This window comes from Peromyscus leucopus, chromosome 11, assembly GCF_004664715.2.
Source record: "Peromyscus leucopus breed LL Stock chromosome 11, UCI_PerLeu_2.1, whole genome shotgun sequence".
Taxonomy (NCBI): domain Eukaryota; kingdom Metazoa; phylum Chordata; class Mammalia; order Rodentia; family Cricetidae; genus Peromyscus; species Peromyscus leucopus.
This window is the reverse complement of record NC_051072.1, coordinates 24,423,603-24,441,806: the sequence shown is the minus strand read 5'-3', so window position 1 is coordinate 24,441,806 and position 18,204 is coordinate 24,423,603. Positions and strand designations below refer to the sequence as shown.

Sequence of the window (18,204 nt, the reverse complement as noted above, 5' to 3'; positions counted from 1 at the left end):
GTTAAATTTTTAATATGAAATTGAAAATGTTTTAAATGTTATCTTTCTCAAATTCTAAACTTCCCTATCTCCAATTCTTTCCTGTCCTACTGACTTACCATATACCCTGTGCCAGAGTAATATCTAGGTAGAGAAAACCCAGAGTGATGTTTTCAGTTTCTGGCATCTGAGCATTCTAAGGAATGACTCATGACAGAACAGGGCCTTAAACCAATTTTTCTTTTGATTGGTTTTGAAAAATGAATCTTTTTTGCTCAAAAAAGGAGAGGAGGACCTACCACCCAACATCCTCAGTATTTGAGTATAAAATGATGTGCTTTCCCACATACACACCTATGTACATGACTGTTTATGTGTTAAAAGTGCTCTTAAGGTATTTGTCCTTTGACTAATAACATTTAAAATGTTCCCAATGTCATTGTGTGCCAGTTTATATGTATGTTCAGCACTCATATTAAATTCAATACGTATTTCAAATATGTAATTGCCTTCAAGTTTCTCTTCAAGTTAGTGTAAAATGATCTCTATATAATATTTTATCTAGTTTTGGAAACTAGAAATTGACTGTTTTGATAGATGACTAAATTAAAAGTTTGTAATTAAAATTCAAATAAAGTAAGTTTTGGCTTTATACATAATAATAACAATAATAACAGCAATAACAATATAATCACCATCATATATATAGAAACTAATGACTTATAATAGTATTTATAATTTGGTAATAATTATGGGAAACAAAAACACAGATATTTGTTCTTTTTTATTGAAAATTTCTGCCTTATTTAAACACTTAAACACTTATTTAAAGAGTATAAGAATTTGTACTGCTAATAAATTACTTAGTAGTCATGAGACAGTATAATCTTTAAAAGGCAATAGATATAAACATACAATATTGAGAACTGGCAATAAACTGAGAATAGTAATTCAACTCAGAAAATTTTGTATCAAAACCTCTAATTTTCTTTAATCATAAATATAAAATAAAATGATACCGTAAGAAGGAACTCAATTAAAAGTTCTTAATTTCATAACAAAACATAACTACATAGTAACCTAATCAAAGACTCAATGGCAATGCCCTATTTACTTCAATGATAAATCACGAAAAAATAAATTTAATGTGTTTAAAACAATTTAAGCCACAGTTAAAAATTTTTTTCAACAAAGTGTACATTATTTTAGTTTATGCTTAAAAATTATTTTTTAAATAAGCTTGTTTGGAATTATAGTTATTTAGGTATCTCCAATAATTACATTAATAACAACCAACTTTCTTACCTTGCTGCATCTGTGGATGTGTTGTATAACTTGAAGGATGGGAATATGGCATGTATCCTGCAGGGCTCTGTGGGGCATATGGACTAGGCACTGGGCTGTTTTGTTGTGGCATAAATCTGTTCCCAGAGCTTGTCTGTGGTGGCACAAACCGGCTAAAACCCGAAACCCAAATGAAGTATATCAGGAAAAGAAATGAACAATTCCTTGAGAATTAACTGTGACAACGTTCTTTGAACTCCAATTTATATATAATAAAATTTACACATACAGAAAAACAGTAAAATAACACATAAATTATTCACATCCATAATATAAGAGTCACATCAAATAATTAAAGATTCACCTCTTTTACTACATAAAAATCACCATTCTATTTAGGAATACTAATCTATGACTCTTAAAGTTTTTTTTTTTTCCAAATTTTGTTATGAAAACTTACATCAAACACATTACTTTTTCTTTTTTTAGATGGTAATGCTGCTGGGAATTAAGCCACTGAACCCAGGGCTTGTACATGTTAGATAAGTGCTTTACCAGTGAGCTACAGTACCACCCCAAACACATCATTTATTTTATCAAACTTTTCCTATGTGAAATTCACTTAATAATATAGTAGTTCCTTTAATTAATATATTATAGTAATTCCACATGTAACATTTTTAGGTGAATGTTCATGAGCACAACTAAGAATGGAACTACTAATTTATATATAATTCATTTATATATAAATTTAAATGTATATCCTTGGTATTCAGAGGCATAATCACTCACCACAGAATACACTATTGAATAAGTGACATATATATCTGTCTATTTACCTGGAGGGGCTATGTGAGATAGTGGTTTGTTGGTAATTGGAAGATGCAGGACTACTGTGCATGGAATTCTGAGAAAGTTTATACTGAGACATCATCATTCCTGTGCAATAGATAAAAACACTAAGTATTATTTTCTTCTTACAATAAAGAGTTAACTCATTCTTTTAAAAACACTTAAAAGTTCCTAATTTCCAGAAATGATTTTGTTTTGGGGAAGCAATATACAGCTACTAGGCAAACTAAATTTCAAGCACAAACAATTTCATAAAAACATAATTTTAATACTATATAGTACTGGAAAGAGAGATGATGCTAACGATTTTTATAGAGCTAGGGATTGACACAGGCCATCCATCATACACACTAGGCGGGTGTTCAAACACTGACCTACACCCCCAACTTTACATACATATCCTGTTAGCCTTTAGCCTTAAAACAAAGAAGAATTTTAAAATCATTTCATCTAGTTTTTGTCAAAATTCTATATACTTTCTTTTAATATAGGCCTTTAACTAGTTTATTATTATTGTTACTATGTAAAAAAATTTTTTTTAGCATATACCTCTCCTGTGCTTAAAACTTAATTTCACAAAGTTAATTGTTTCACACCTAGGTTTTATTATTAATTTAACTATGGACCAAAAGTTTGAGTTCCTGCAATTTCCATCCAAAACTCTATTAACAAAGCATGATGTCATATTTCTTCTTCTAAAATAACTTTTCGTTACTTAGTAAGGATTAAAAGAATATTTCATTAGTAAATGAAAACACAAGAATAGCTTTCATTTTCCTTCTTTTTTTTAGTTTACATGTATGAGAGTCTGCCTACATATACATATGTGTACCACATTGTGCCAGGTCCCCTTAGAGGCCAGAAGAGGACACTGATTTCCTGGAACAGAAATTAGACAGCTGTCAGCAACCATGTGGATGCTCGGGTCCAAACCTGGATACTCTATAAAAGCCACAAGTGCTTAACCACTGAGCATCTCTCTAGCTCCAGCTTTTGGATTCTTCTATTTGTTTTAGAGCAGGACATTGTTTCTTGATTGATACACAAATGGCATTTTGTTATAAAGAAGCAGCAGAAAAATTCAGTTAATTAAATAATAGATAAAATTCTGCAACTAACTTTGGTTTTCTTATATGACTTCTGGGAACTGCAGTCAAAATAATATTTAAATTTTATTTCTTGTTGGTGACGTGAAAAATGCCTTTCATCAGAAATATTCAAACAGAAGGTATATATGTTGATTTGCCAGTCCCCTACAGAGAGACTAGACTTCTGCAATCAGTAGCAGAGTGAGGTTAGGGCTCAAGACCACCTCAAAGACTACTACTAAAAATGTGAATGTCAGTTCAAAGCAGTTTCATTCCATAACTCAATAATTTAATGACTATAATAGTATTCCTGATTGTCTTTTTTTGTTGTTGAATGGGGAAAGCGATACCATAAGACAAGACTTAAAAAATTTCTCCCTCTCAATTAACAGTCATCACTCGGGCAAAGCTGAAATTACTAGTTTGAAAATAATGACCATTTAAAGGGGCATAAAATTGGAACAGCTCTTTCTGATTACCCCAAAGTTCTAAAGAACTATGATTATAGTGACTTGCATATATAGTAGAGTTTGGTGTGAATCACATTGACATTTAGCAACAAACAGTTCCCTTCTTAAGGCTGGGAGATGGCTCCATTGGTAAAGTACTTGTTCTGCTACACAAATATGAGGGTGAGTTTAGAGCCCCAGAAGCCACATAAAAAGTTGCTAACTCTAGCACTGCGCTAAGTGGTAAAGGAGTGAAGACAGGTGAGTCCCTGACTCAGGAGTCAGCTAGCCTAAAGTTGAGGAGCTTCCGGTTCAGTTAAGGTCTGCTTCAAAATATAAAAGATGCAAAGTGATGGCTGTGACATGTGTACACACACATGTACACCAGCACATGCACATACCCACAACAAAATACAAATCCACCTTGTCCCAGTAAGTAAGCAAGGGCATTTATAGCTTTAGAATTGAAGAGACATAAATGAACCTTTACAAATTTTAAAACTTGTCTTATGAAAAATGCTTTTAAAAATGACAACAGTATTAACAAATTACTTTAAAAATTCTACTTTATCTTTTCACAAAACAGGATACGTAGCAATTATAGTAATTATACATTTTAACTAAAAATATATGCAGAATTAAATGAAATATGTAACTTAAAATGAATACTGTAAAACTTTTATTACAGCAATTTATTATCTAAATTCATACTTAAAAATATAGATTACAAAACTGTAGTATTAGTATCCTTGGATGATTTTATTTATCTAAGATTATATTTATATTCTCTTAAATTATTAATTCTATTAGGCCTTCTTTTAGAGTTTTATTCTTATTTTAAAAAGTAGTTGATGCATGTGTTTGTGTGTAGATTATGTACATCTGAATAAAGCTGCCTGCAGAAGCCAGAAGAGGGTGTTCGACCCCTTGGAAACGGAGTGAAAAACAACCAAGGTAAGAAACAAAGAATCATATACGCTCTTAATTCACTTCTGCCCATTTCTCCAGTTTTCTACTTTTTTTTAATCAACTAACTTCATATTCTCGTTTAACTCCAGCACTTTCAAAACATATAGCTTTATTTCTTTTCATCATTCTTATTGTCTCTAACTATTTATTGGTTCTGGTAAATCCATAGCCATGCCCTTTATATCTGTTTTCAACTTGCTGAGAGGTAAGGGGAGCATAAATGAATTGTGAGAAATAGTAGGAAATATGTAATTACTTTAACAAAAACAAACAACATAAAACAAAAAATTTCAATTCATATAGAAAAATACAAAAATATTCATATACAGAAAAAGAACTAAGAAACCTAAGGGGGAGCTGCATGGAGACATTGGTGAAAAGTAAACCAGAATGAAACCAATTAGCTAACTTGAACCTTCCATAATTACCTAAATTATTTCTAGTTTAAACCTGAGAGCCAAGGATGGACTTGGACTTGCTAAACATAGATCAATTCCAGAAGACAAAGCTCTCTAGCTTTTAAGTAAGTTAACAATTGTATTTGTGGTGGGTATTAAAATCTAACATCCCTTATAATACTTAGAATAAATCAAAGTTTTATTACTAATAATATAAACTAACTTTTACTAATGAGGCAAAAATGAGTATTAAGTCAATTCATAGATAATCATGGCAACAAGTTAATTCATACATAATCATGAACATCATTACTAAAAATAGTAATATATCTATAAAATACATGCTCAAAAGCTTTTCATATATTTTTATTTCTGAAAGATTTCTTCCAAACTTTCTATGATTTTCTAAAAGCAAAATTTCTAAAGCTCACTTAATAAATGCATTTCAAGATACCTTAAAAAAAACAAACTCAAAGTTTTAATTCCCAAGGAATTTAATTACATATCACACCACAAGAATATTATTAAGTTTCCTTCTCCCTCTTGGCTTGATTTAAAATACAAACAGACATTTGTAGGTGAGAAGCCAGATAGTTATAGACACTTGAATTTAATCATGTGTAAAACAAGTTCTGATACAGGATTTACGAAAATGCACTATAAAAAAGAACCTTACCACTTTGTACATATCTGTTCTGCATGCTTTTCTCCCTGAAAACGTTAGGACTCCTTGCCAGGACGGCCTGCAACAAGACTGGTATATCACCTTCTGGGTCATCACTGCCAAGGTTATCTTTCAGTTCTCTGGCATTGGAAAAAAAAATATATATATATATAAAACCATGATTGATTTCCTATGAAGATTTACAGAATAAAAACATATACTTCAGTAGGAGGACCAAGGCACAGATTTTCAAAGATGCACTCCCCAGAAGAAAAGAAATTCTTAGAAATAATAGAGAGGAAAGTCTAGAGACAACACCCCCATACTTTGTTTTTCTAGGGCATGGGAAAGGAAAGCTGAAACCATAATTTTACAGAACAAGTTTATTTAAGAATGTTCATATTAATTTTAAGAAGGAAAAGCTGAGTCTATTACATATTATTCAATAATTAAAAGATAAGGAAGTGATGATAATGTTAAAAAGCTACTAATTGGACTTGATATTTTGATTCCCCCTTATGTCTGAACATGAGTAAGTGTGACTTTCTTGGAATTGTTCTCCCAATGAAATAAACAATGTTGCCATCTTGATTAAAAGAAGACATACAGGTTATGTGATTTTCCTATCTTATACTGGTTTTTCAAATAAAGTCATGGTACAGGGTAGAATCAAACAGTGATAAAATAAACACAGTAGCAATTCTCAGTATATATCTAAGTAATTAGCAAATGAAAGTAGACATGGCTGTTTGTAAACAGTGTCTAAAAATCCTTAGCACAATCCTGCTTAGCTTCTAAGCTCAGAGGGCATTGGGTGTGTTCATGGGGGCATGGCAATAGACTCAATTTTGCTTTCTAGATATCACTGTCCTATATGCTGCTTCAACTTGGTAGAAGTTGAGAACTGATGTTTGAAAGTTGTCCTTTGACCTCCACAAACTAACTCACACTGGCACATACACAGGCATGCATGCATGCACAGAAACTCATTGGATCCAGCAATAAAGACCTAAAAAATAGCACCCAACACAAAGACTCAATGATTTCTGGGAATAATCTTAAAGAAACTTCCTATAAATAAATCCTAAGCCAGGTGGTGGTGGCACACGCCTTTAGTCCCAGCACTCAGGAGGCAGAGCCAGGCGGATTTCTGTGAGTTCGAGGCCAGCCTGGCCTACAGAGTGAGATCTAAGACAGGCACCAAAACTACACAGAGAAACCTTGTCTTGAAAAAACAAAAAACAAAGAAATCCTAATTTTTTTACATGCCTTTCCCCTATCTCTTTAAATATTCAGAAATACTGCAAAGTATGTACAGGCATAAGCAACTATGTAATCTCTAGACAATTTAATTTCTAGAGTGATTAAAAATATAAACATTATACTTCCTTCTGGCTGTAAGCAGCCATTTTCTTAGTTTCTCCACCAGAAAGGCCACATTTAATAAGTAGTTCAACTGAATCACCTTGGAAATTGTCCCCCAAAATATACTCTATCAAATATGCTTCCCTCTTCTTTTCCCTAAATAATGAATCTTTAAATGTGATAAATTAATTATGAATGGCAGATTATATGAATACAGTGGATAAAAGTGACAGCTCTTACTTGAGAAAAGTTTGCTATTACATGTGTGTATGTACAGGGATGCACATGTCATGACACAGAGTTGGTTTTCTCCTTTCACCTTTATGTGTATTCTGGGGACTAAACTCAGGTCCCATCAGGCTTGAGTGGCAGGTACTGCCTGCATCCACTGAATCATCTCTCTGCACCCAGATTTTACTGTTAAATACATTTTTGTGTTGTTAAGCTTGCACAGTATGTGTTACTTTCATAATGAAAAACTTATTAAGTACACTCTTATTGTTTAGCTCAATTTTATTTTTAAAAGTTTACTGTATGAAAATACACACGTATGTTCAAATGCTACAGTCAATTCCAAGAAAAATATTTTACTTCCCGTGGAGTTAATCATACTCCACAGGGTCTAGAAATTTTAATTACTCCAATACTATCAGAAAATGGGGGCTAAGTTTTATGAGCACATTTAAATCTTTACGCAGATGATATCAAGATCATTTCTACAAGTTGAAAAGATCTGCATAGACGTGTGTGGGTCAAAACTACTATCATAAATTGACTATAGCCTACCTAATGTCTTATCAAAATTGACTATACTCTCACTTGGATATTGACATTTTCTTTTCTTTCTTTTGTGAGATAGTATTTCACTAGGTAGTCCTGGCTGGCCTGGAACTCATGTAGACCAGGCTGCCCTCGGACTCTGAGATCTGCCTGCCTCTGTCTCCCGGATGCTGGGATTAATGGGGCGAGTAACCACTCCTGGACGGGTACTGACATTAAAGATAGTGTATGAATTTGCATGATAGATGACTCAGACATAACTCTAGCCCTTGCGAGGTTGGCAAGAAAAGGACAGTGGGTCCAAGGCCAGACTGGGCTATAGGGTGAGGCTGTCTCAAAGACCAAAGGTAGGCTAGGATATAGCTTTACTAGTAGAGTGCACACCTAGTACCCATGAAACCCTGGATCTCAGTCCCAGCACCCCATAAGCCGAGCATGGTGGCACACACATGAACTACCAGCACTCAAGAAGTGGTAGCAGAACAGCAGGGGCACAGCAAGTTCAAGGCCAGCCTGGGACACACGAGACCCACCACAAACAACAAGAAAACAAGACAAACAAACACCCCCAAAATACAAATCCAAACGTTTGGGGAATTACTTAAAAAGGAACACTGATTTTTCTTAGCAAGACCAAAACTTTTTACTTTTAGATAGAAAATTGATTGTACTTACATGTGATCTGTTGATACCTGGTTGAGACTATGGACAAGCTGTGAAACCAAATTGTCATCCCTACAGGCCAGAAGGCAGTTCACCTCTTCTGCTATTCGTGAATTAAAGAGGAGGCTCTTCGTAGTAGTAGCAGGTAAAGGAGATGGAAGAGGCAGCTGGTTCAGGACTATTCAGAATAAAAGCAGATTATTAGAAATTGACTGATTGCAAGAAGTCTTTAGATACATGTGTATGTGTTTACAAACTTGAAGACTAAAAATAAGTTATAAGTATCAATGTGACAAATGACTGAAAAGCATTACTCTTTACTCTGAGAAAAATCTTAATCAACCCAAGAAACCATCCCTCTCAAACCACAGGCCACTGCAGACCATATTACTAGGAAATACTTAGCTTCTTTATACACATGCTTCATTTTCATTTTAAATTTTTAATGAACTAAATAAAGTACAACTTTAAGACATAAGATTAGAAGGCAACTTATCTACAAGATGGATCAGATCAGTAGCACTCTCAAACCAACAAACCAAGAACAATACCTTACTCTATAGTTCACTGATATGCAATATATTTTTAAAAGCGTAAGACAGACAAAAACAAATAGCTCACAGTAGAACATTCAGAGTACAACATTCCTGAAGAACAATAAAAAATTCTTGCCATAAATTCCTAAACAGTTCCTTTCTTTCCATTCTACTCTAATCATCAAACAAACAATTCCACTATTTAATGTCAGCATACTTAATGAGGATTTGTTAATTTGCCTAAAGGTTAAGAAATCCAACTAAAATATCAGGTATCATGCTTTTGGGGCAATTTCAAACCAACTCCACAGTATAATTATACTGCTCACACCAATAGGTAACATGATATTCAAAACCCTGCACCACTAGAATTTAGGTAAGATGGGCTGTCAAGTTCTCATTGTTGGAGAGAATTTCAGGTGCTGTTTTTATCAATGCTTTCTAAAAAGGTCCTTATTGTTTGTCAACACAATTCTTTAGTTTAAAGCTTTGCATCATTTTTTAAAGTCTTTATTTTTGTTACCAAGGTCTTATTACCACTTCTTAAGGAAAAAGTAAACAAATTAAATTTATGTATTAGGTGGCAACAGTAATATTGGTACTCTCACATGTACATCAATCAAATATATTATACATTTTTGTTATTTACAACATTAAAGATAATTTTAAGTGTCTCTAAAAATGAATGTTAGCAAATAACAGAACTTAAATTAGATAAATTATCCAAACTTACGGTCTGTGAGACTAGCAATCCCCGCAAGAGTAGTTATGGGGACATGGGGCATATCCCCATTCATCCTGAAGTTCTGGAATGGTGTTGCCTATGAAGGTACTTAGTTCAGGTGCCAGCTGTCATTACTTCCCATTTCCCAAACTCTGCAACATACACAGAAAGAAAACCACAGAATTATTTGTGGAACTATGTTAAATATATGACTAATAGAGAGATGCTTAATCATTTAAAAACATAAAAAATCTCAGCTTCTATTCAATCTACTTAATAAGTCATCCATATATACCACTTATCACATATGAAGCTCTGGAAAAATGCTTTGTATACATTAAAACTTAGACCTCACAACAACCCAGGTAGAGTGGGATACTATTGTTTTCTGCATTTTACTAACAAAGAAATTACAGGGAGTTTAAAATAACTAGTGGAGCTGGAATTCAAAAGACACAATCTGGCTCAGAGTCTGTTTCCTAACTACTGGGATATATTGCTAGAGAGGGGTAGTCAATCAAATTTGATAAACACTAATTTCTTTCCAAACTCTAATTAAAATTTTTACTTAATAATCTGGCTTCAATTTCTTGTCCAGTTAGTTCTGTTTTCACTCTCTTAAATAGACTTAACTCTTCTATGAAGACAATCTCATCAGATTCTCTTGGATTCTTCTTGTGTTTTCGTGTGTGTGTGTGTGTGTGTGTGTGTGTGTGTGTGTGTGTGTGTGTGTGTGTTTGTATCTCATTAAGATATTCTCCTTACTAAAAAGACTTTATTCTCCTTTATTCTAAATCCTACAATTCAACATCAATATTTAGTACTTATCATGATGTAATTCATCTTCTTTCTCTAAAAAAATGTATGTACACATATATAAAGGATATCCTGAATATTGAACATTTTCTCCCTTTCAATGTCTCCAGAGGTTTTTTTTTCTAATCTTAGTTTCAACTTATGGCTTCAGTAATGGTTTTGTATGTAAGATAACATAACATTTCAATAATCTGTGCATTAATTAAAAACATGCTTTTATTAAACTACTTTAGTATATGCTACAACCATTACATTAAAGGGCTAAACTAGTAAACTAAATAGTTTAGTTTCTATTATTGATATTGATTTACTTTTTTCAACACTGGGAACTGAAACCTGGGCCTCACACAAGTCTCCATCACTGAGCTACAGCTCTCAGAAACTGTTTCTACTTTAAGAGTTTCCATTTCCAACACTGTATTTGTTACTTTTAAGAGAACCTCTAAAAGTTTTTAGGTTGTAAACTTCAAAACAGTCACTTGATATAATTGTCTTCCCTTATTCATACATCTTAACCCAACTTTGCAAGCAAAATGGTTCAATGGGTGAAGCCAGGTGCCGGCAAGCTTGAGGACCTCACACAGTAGAAGGAGGGAACTGCTCCCTGTGCTGTCTCCTGCACGCACAGTGTGCTGTGGCTAAGCACACACACACTCACACTACACACCCAACCCCTCCAACAACAATATTGTTGTAAGTAGATAAGTAGTACTCAGAATCATTCCGCACATTTTAAATTATAAATATAGGCAAACAAGTTACACAAAATATAGATGTAAGGCTTAGCATTTACAAAATGAACATTCATAGGACCAAACAGAAAGACAGCACCTAATTCCTTAGAGAAGTAATAGCTATCCTGTCATTATAATCATTTCTTGTCTTCTTTCAATAATTTTATATGTATATACTTATTAATGGGCAGCTAAGTAACACAAACATCCCCCCCACACCTTTCCTTGATGGGTCACTAATAAAATCTGTTGGTGGGGGCCTACTGAAAGAAACGGCACAAGAAACAATAGAAGAAAGATGTAATTACTATTGCCTATACTCTAGTCCTGCTCCAATGTGAACTTCCCTTGTTAGTCACTTTGATACTCGAAGTCTCACTAAAGAAATGTAAGCAATACTACACATATAGCACCAACATCAAACACTTTAAAATATACACTAGAAATTAAAACCTGAACAGGTCACTAAAAAGCAATGTGTTTGTTTTAACTTTATGCCAACAGGGAAATTCCAATGCACCCTAAGTAATTACTGGAAAGAAACGATCAAATGCAAATGATTTAGAGAACGTCACAAAAATACTGTTACTCATTTTTAGCTCATTGCTGTACACGTAACTTGCCATATTTGAGCATATTTGATTCAGATAGGAACTAACAGTAAGGAGAGGGTTCTATTGGGGAGTACCTGACTTTATTCTGTTTTGCTAAGTAGTATGTACAGCAAATCCAACCTCCAGCTAAGGATTTTACCCTAAAAATGACCACCACATATAAACTGGAATAATAACAAAACCAATCACGAGACTGTATATTTCTTAGTGGTGTGCATGTATTTACATACTCTGACGTCAATTCAAAATGGAATAAAAAAGGCAGGAGGACATAACAGTATCTACACAGGCAGCAATGCTTCAACTACACAATAAACGAGTGATAACAGACGAAATATACCACATGGCTCAACTATATTAATTTCACAGGAATCAAAGAGTATAAAGACCAGGAATTGGTAGAAATACTTAGAATTTTAGCCATTCTTATTAAGAGTAATCTGTGGAAATGTTACTTTCTGTTAGAAACAGCAGTCAGTGCTCTTAACCTAGAAATGGTATTTTTTCATAGACTTGCCACTTTCTAATAAAAATTACTTATATGACACCAGAAATAAATTCTAATACAAAACAGAAAATATCCATATGAACTAATAAATAAATCAACAAAATATACTAAGTAATAACATATCTTAAGAATGGCTTGTGGTTTAAGGAAAAGATTGCTTAGTTATGGGAAGATATTATCTGTAAACACCTCAATTTAGCATACTATAATCAGTCTGAAGGAACTTAAGTATTTGCCAAGGATTTTTTTTAACTCCTTTTTATTTTTTTATTTTTATTTATTTATTTATTTATTTTTTTGAGACAGGGTTTCTCTGTGTAGTTTTGGTGCCTGTCCTGGATCTCGCTCTGTAGCCCAGGCTGGTCTTGAACTCACAGAGATCTGCCTGGCTCTGCCTCCTGAGTGCTGGGATTAAAGGTGTGCGCCACTACCGCCCAGCCAACTCCTTTTTAAAAATTCATTTCATTTCTCTTCATATTTTATGATTCCTCCATGCAGCAAAATAAACACAAACAAAACTGGCAAAAATTATAATAATATTCAAATTGGTATGGGTCTTCAATAAAATACCTGATGGCAGACGGATTTCTGTGGAGGACTTTGTATCTTATAGCAAAGGGTGAAATGTCATGTAATCTGTGTCAAGAATTTCACTTTTAGAAAATCTCTTGGACACTGTTGGGGGTACCCCAGTCTGTGAAGAGCCTGCCGCACAAGCACAAGGACCTGAATTTAACCTCAGCACTTGTGCAAGAAACCAAACAGAAACAAACACCAACAGGGGAGCTGTAGGCAGCTAGACACACACTCAGTTGTCAACTTGTTGTTCAGAGCATTTGCTGCTCCTCCAGGGGACTGTCCAAGTACCCACAGTGGGGCTCATAGACACTTGCTACTCTAACTCCATAGTACTCCACTCTCTCTTTGGGCTTCGCGGACACATGCATGTATACTTATTCCACCCCACCCCACCCCACCACCACTAGCATTTTTAAAAGCCTGGTAGGTGGAATACACCTGTATCAGTGCTATGGTAACAGACAGGTGAATTCCTGAGACTAACTGGCCAGTTGACATAGCCTAGATGGACAACAAGAAATTCTACCAAAAAAAAAAAAAAGTTGGCCTGCGTGAGGTGGACCACCACCCCAGCACTTAGAAGGCAGAGGCAGGTGGATCCCAGTGAGTTTGAGGCTAGCCAGATTTATACAATTAAGTCCAAGCTTGCCAGAGTTACATAGTGAGACTCTGTTTTTTTTTTTTAAAAAAAAAAGACACTCGAGATTGTCTTCTGACTTCCATATGTGCACAAGTATACACTCATACTTACATGTACCCGCACTCACATGCATGTCCCTGTAGATAAGCATATCATATGCATGGCTCAAAACATACGCACCCACATAAACACAACATCATAAAGTATTTTAGTACTGAAAAATGGGCAGAAAAGGTAACTGATGTTTATTAAGCAGCTACTATATTATAAAGTTACTTTAAAACACCTAACTGTACTTTCACCTAATCTTTGATGAGTAACCAGATACCCCGAGAAGATAAGAATGTGCCTGAGATCATACAGTGGGAGCCAAACCCAGGCTATCAAACATAGGGACATTTTACATAGCTAAAACATACAATCAACATTGTCACAACATACAGCTAAAGAAGAAAAAACTGGGCTATTTAAGCTCGTCTACTAGGCAACCACAGACAAATTATTTAATATTTCTGTACCTCAATTCCTTATCTCTGTAAGAGGCAGGTAATTGTTATTTCTAATTTTGTTGTGAAGATGACATGAATCAATACACGTAAAGTACTTAAGTTTGTGTTTGGAATGTAGTTAAGTTTCAATAAAAGTGTATTATGACTTACTATATACTTCTTTGCATTTTGCTTGTTATGTTATCTCAGACTATCATATTGATATTCATACATTATACACAAACACACACACATATATACATACATATACACAAACAGATATGGTACACTCTTTTTCTAATATTGTTGAATGTGCAGTTAAAGGTTAGATTTGATCAATAGTTCACACAAACCTATACAAGAATTCCCTGAGTTTTACAAGGCACCCAACACAACAACACTTCTACACTATTTGGTTCTTCATAGTGATGTATACATTGTCAGTTTTGTGTCAGATACTATATGCTGGGCAAACAAAAGGGGTTGTACCACATGTTAAAGAATACTAGCTCTAACATACAGGGTATATTTATAAACAGGCTGACCAGAGCATGTGGTCAGAAAAGAAAAGCCTGTAAAGAGTCTATCACATAAGGTTGACTCTCTCCTTCTCATAGCCTTGTTATAAAACAAACTCAGGAGTAATAAAATAATCAAAAGGAAGATGGGATAGTAGTGAGAGAGAACAAAAGCAAAAAGTTCTGTGAGGATACTACAGTGTTAGTATGCAATAATTGTCCAATTCTGGACTTAAATAATCTAGATTAAATGTCAATAATATTTAACTGGAGATTTCAAAAGTAGGAAGCTGGTAACTAAGAAATGGACAAAAATGGTGAGAATTACAGTTATGCTACAGAATGTAGTTCAATGGTAGTTTTTGACTCACCTGCCCAAAGCCATGGCACAATCAATCAATGCCAGCAGCACAAAGATAACTAACAACCCCACTTCCCCAAACCCAGGGATAGTTCAGGAAGTAACCCATATATTAACACAGGATAGCTGTTAAATAACACAGGATAAAAAATGTTTCAAAAACTTAAGTTTTTTAGCACTGATGTGATGCTATAAGGGGAAAATTCCATAACTGACATCATGTGACAGTGACTTATAATGCAGGCATACATAGCTTGTAACTCTGGGCTGGTAACATAGCTTGCTGAGTCTGTGGTGACCTAAGTGTGATCCTGTGTAAAGGTAGAACAGAACTGATTTCACAAAGCTACCTGACCTTTTCCCATGTGTCATGGCAAATACACTTGGCATACACAGACACGCAGGCTAAACAGGTAAAACACAGGTATATACAAAATACTATTTAAAATTACCTTCAGGCTATATGCATATGGTCTATGAAACAAATGAGTTTTATGATTAGATTTGGGTCTCGTCCTCACACGCATGTATGCACACATCCATCACACACACACACCTTTTCTAATTATATCATAAGGTTATTATAATGATTATCATTACTTCCCTGACTAAAATTTAAGTCTTAGGCTCTGAATAGTTTGTAGCTACATGGGTAGAAAGCAGAGATAAGATCTGAACTTGAGTGTTTTCCATTTCTTTTATATTTGTTTGTTTGTTTATTTGAAGGAAGGATCTCCTTATATAGACCAGGCCTTGAAATCACAATCTTTCTGCTTCAGCCTACTGAGTGGTGGGATCGCACACCTCTGGTACCACAATCAGCCTGAATTCAGGTGTTTCTAAACCAGTTTTATATTCTTGGGCACATAAAAAGGCTAGAATTCAAGGATACAAGGATTCACCTACATTGTTATGTCAAAAAAAAAAAAAAAGCCAATAACGGTTAAAAAAAAAGAGTAAAAGTTCTTTCAAAAGCTAAGTACTTGTTTAAGTTCTCAGAGAAAAATAATTAGAGCCTAGTCCAAGAATAGAATATAGGCTGGAGAGATGGCTCAGGTGTTAAGAGCACTGACTGCTCTTCCAGAGGTCCTAAGTTCAATTCCCAGCAATCACATGGTGGCTCACAACCATCTGTAATGAGATCCTGTGCCCTTGTCTGGCCTGCAGGGGATACATGCAGGAAGAACACTGTACACATAATAAATAAATCTTGGGAGAAAGAGAGAGAGGGAGAGGGAGAGGGAGAGAGAGAGAGGGAGAGAGAGAGGGAGAGGGAGAGAGAGAGAGAGAGAAAGAGAGAGAGAGAGAAGAGAGAGAGAGGAGAGGGAGAGAGAGGGAGGGAGAATAGAATACAAATGTCTGACGCTGTAATGCAAAATCTTTATATCATGTGATTATAAAAATTATTTTGATCTTTGACCCAAATTTCATAAATAGGGACTATTTTAACTAGTTGATACTTTTCCTCCTTTGTTAATGTAAAACTTGTCCGGTGTACGAAAGACTCAAAGCCAGCATATTTTAGGACAGTGTGTACAGTGCTTGCCTACCTGTGAGACTAGCACTAGACTAGGTATAGATGGGCAGGTCCTGGGGGAAAGCCAGCTGGTGAGCCAAGCAAAGTCTAAATGGCAAGCTCAAAGGTTGAGAGATCCTGTTTCAAAAAGGGGGGAGAAGTGACTGAAGAAGACATCTCCAGATCAACCTCTGGACTTCATACACATCTACATGGGCAGGATGAACACAAGAACACACACACACACACACACACACACACACACACACACCAATATATTTGATTACTTCAGTTAATATTACATTTAAATTTATAAATGGCTTCAAATCTATTTGGGAAATGTGTGGGATATAAAACTTCAAAAGCTACAGAGGTTAAGTAAATAAATCTTATGTTGCACTACTTAATCATTTCATTTTAGTGAAACTATCTTCAGATTCTGTTTATCTGCTATTTAGGAACAGATTCCACCTCTCCCTCCATTATATTCATACATGGATGAATGGATCTTCCTCAAATCCTAGCTCAAAAACAGTTATCAATCAGCAACCCCCTGCCCTACTGCACTGTGAAAAGCTACTTCTTTTAAAACATTTCTGCCTCTCTAAAATTCCAAATTACCACCATTAAGTGAGAAAAATATAAAATGAAACAAAGCTACTCTGGGGAGTTTGCTTCACTTTTAGAAGCCCCCTGTAGTCATCATGGTAATACTGTTTCTGTATCCATGCCTAAATCATGTAGCTCTATCATACTATGTATAACGAAGTGTACATACACAACATAAAAGGGTATACTTATATCACTGAGTTTATTATATAGGGAAAAGTTAACCACCACCAAGAAAATCAGGTTGGGATTTGCAATTTTTCAAAAGCAGTTTATAAAATGAAGTTGTGCTTGTTGTGAAAAATTGCCTTGATACTTGTTTTCTTTCCTATTTTATCCCCCCAATTATTTCACATGAACTGACTTTAAAAAGTGGCAGTTGGACATAGTGAGGACTGAGTAGTTAGACAAAGTCTACCATCTCAATATACAAACTGCATCAGAAAAAAAAAAAAAAAAAAAAAGAGCCCTGGGTCCCAGAATGATAACTTTAAATTTATAGAATGGAGTTCTGGGTGCAGTTCAGATGACAGAGTGAGTGCTAAGCACACAAGAAGCCCAGGGTTTATTGCTAGCACTTCATAAACAGGGTGGAGTAGTACATGCTCAGTAACTCAGCATCTGGGAGTACAGAAGGATATGGAGTTTAAGGACAGGGCTAAATGAGACCCTGTCTCAAAATAAATAAATAAACAAATAAGCAAAATTAAAAAGTGCTAAGTTTTAGTTTCCTAGTCTATCCTCTCCCAACATAAAAATAATTTTTTTTTTTTAATGCTGCAAATGAAATAACTTGTCTCTAAGATCTGCTCCCCCAAATTGAGACTATCTTAAAAGGTTGCTTCTTAAACAGAAATGAATAGTATTAGAAGTGCAAAATAAAACCACTCTTTTATATCTTTCTAAATTAAGTTTTGGTTTTAAATGTCTAAGAGTTAGCTCTCAGGTTTGGAACAAAACATCTCTGGACAATATGAAATTTAATCTGTAATCTAAGAACTCCACAAGAGGGCAGACTTTCAACTACTGTAAGTGGGAAGGCCAAAAAAATCAGATTTAATAAATTACTT

The 18,204-nt window shown here is 34.6% G+C and overlaps 1 protein-coding gene across 2 annotated transcripts in view; it reads right to left on the bottom strand.

The window, feature by feature from the left end:
* The window catches only part of Nipbl (NIPBL cohesin loading factor), a 174,280-nt gene that overhangs the window by 90,090 nt on the left and 65,986 nt on the right, over positions 1–18,204 (bottom strand). For both annotated transcript variants that reach the window (XM_028875607.2, XM_028875609.2), the window contains exons 2-6: positions 9,761–9,903; positions 8,504–8,669; positions 5,696–5,823; positions 2,103–2,202; positions 1,285–1,436 (exon numbers count right to left, since the gene is read on the bottom strand). In XM_028875607.2, the coding sequence (XP_028731440.1) occupies positions 1,285–1,436; positions 2,103–2,202; positions 5,696–5,823; positions 8,504–8,669; positions 9,761–9,824 (610 nt within the window). In that variant the 5' untranslated portion in view covers positions 9,825–9,903. The remainder of the gene's footprint in view (positions 1–1,284; positions 1,437–2,102; positions 2,203–5,695; positions 5,824–8,503; positions 8,670–9,760; positions 9,904–18,204) is intronic.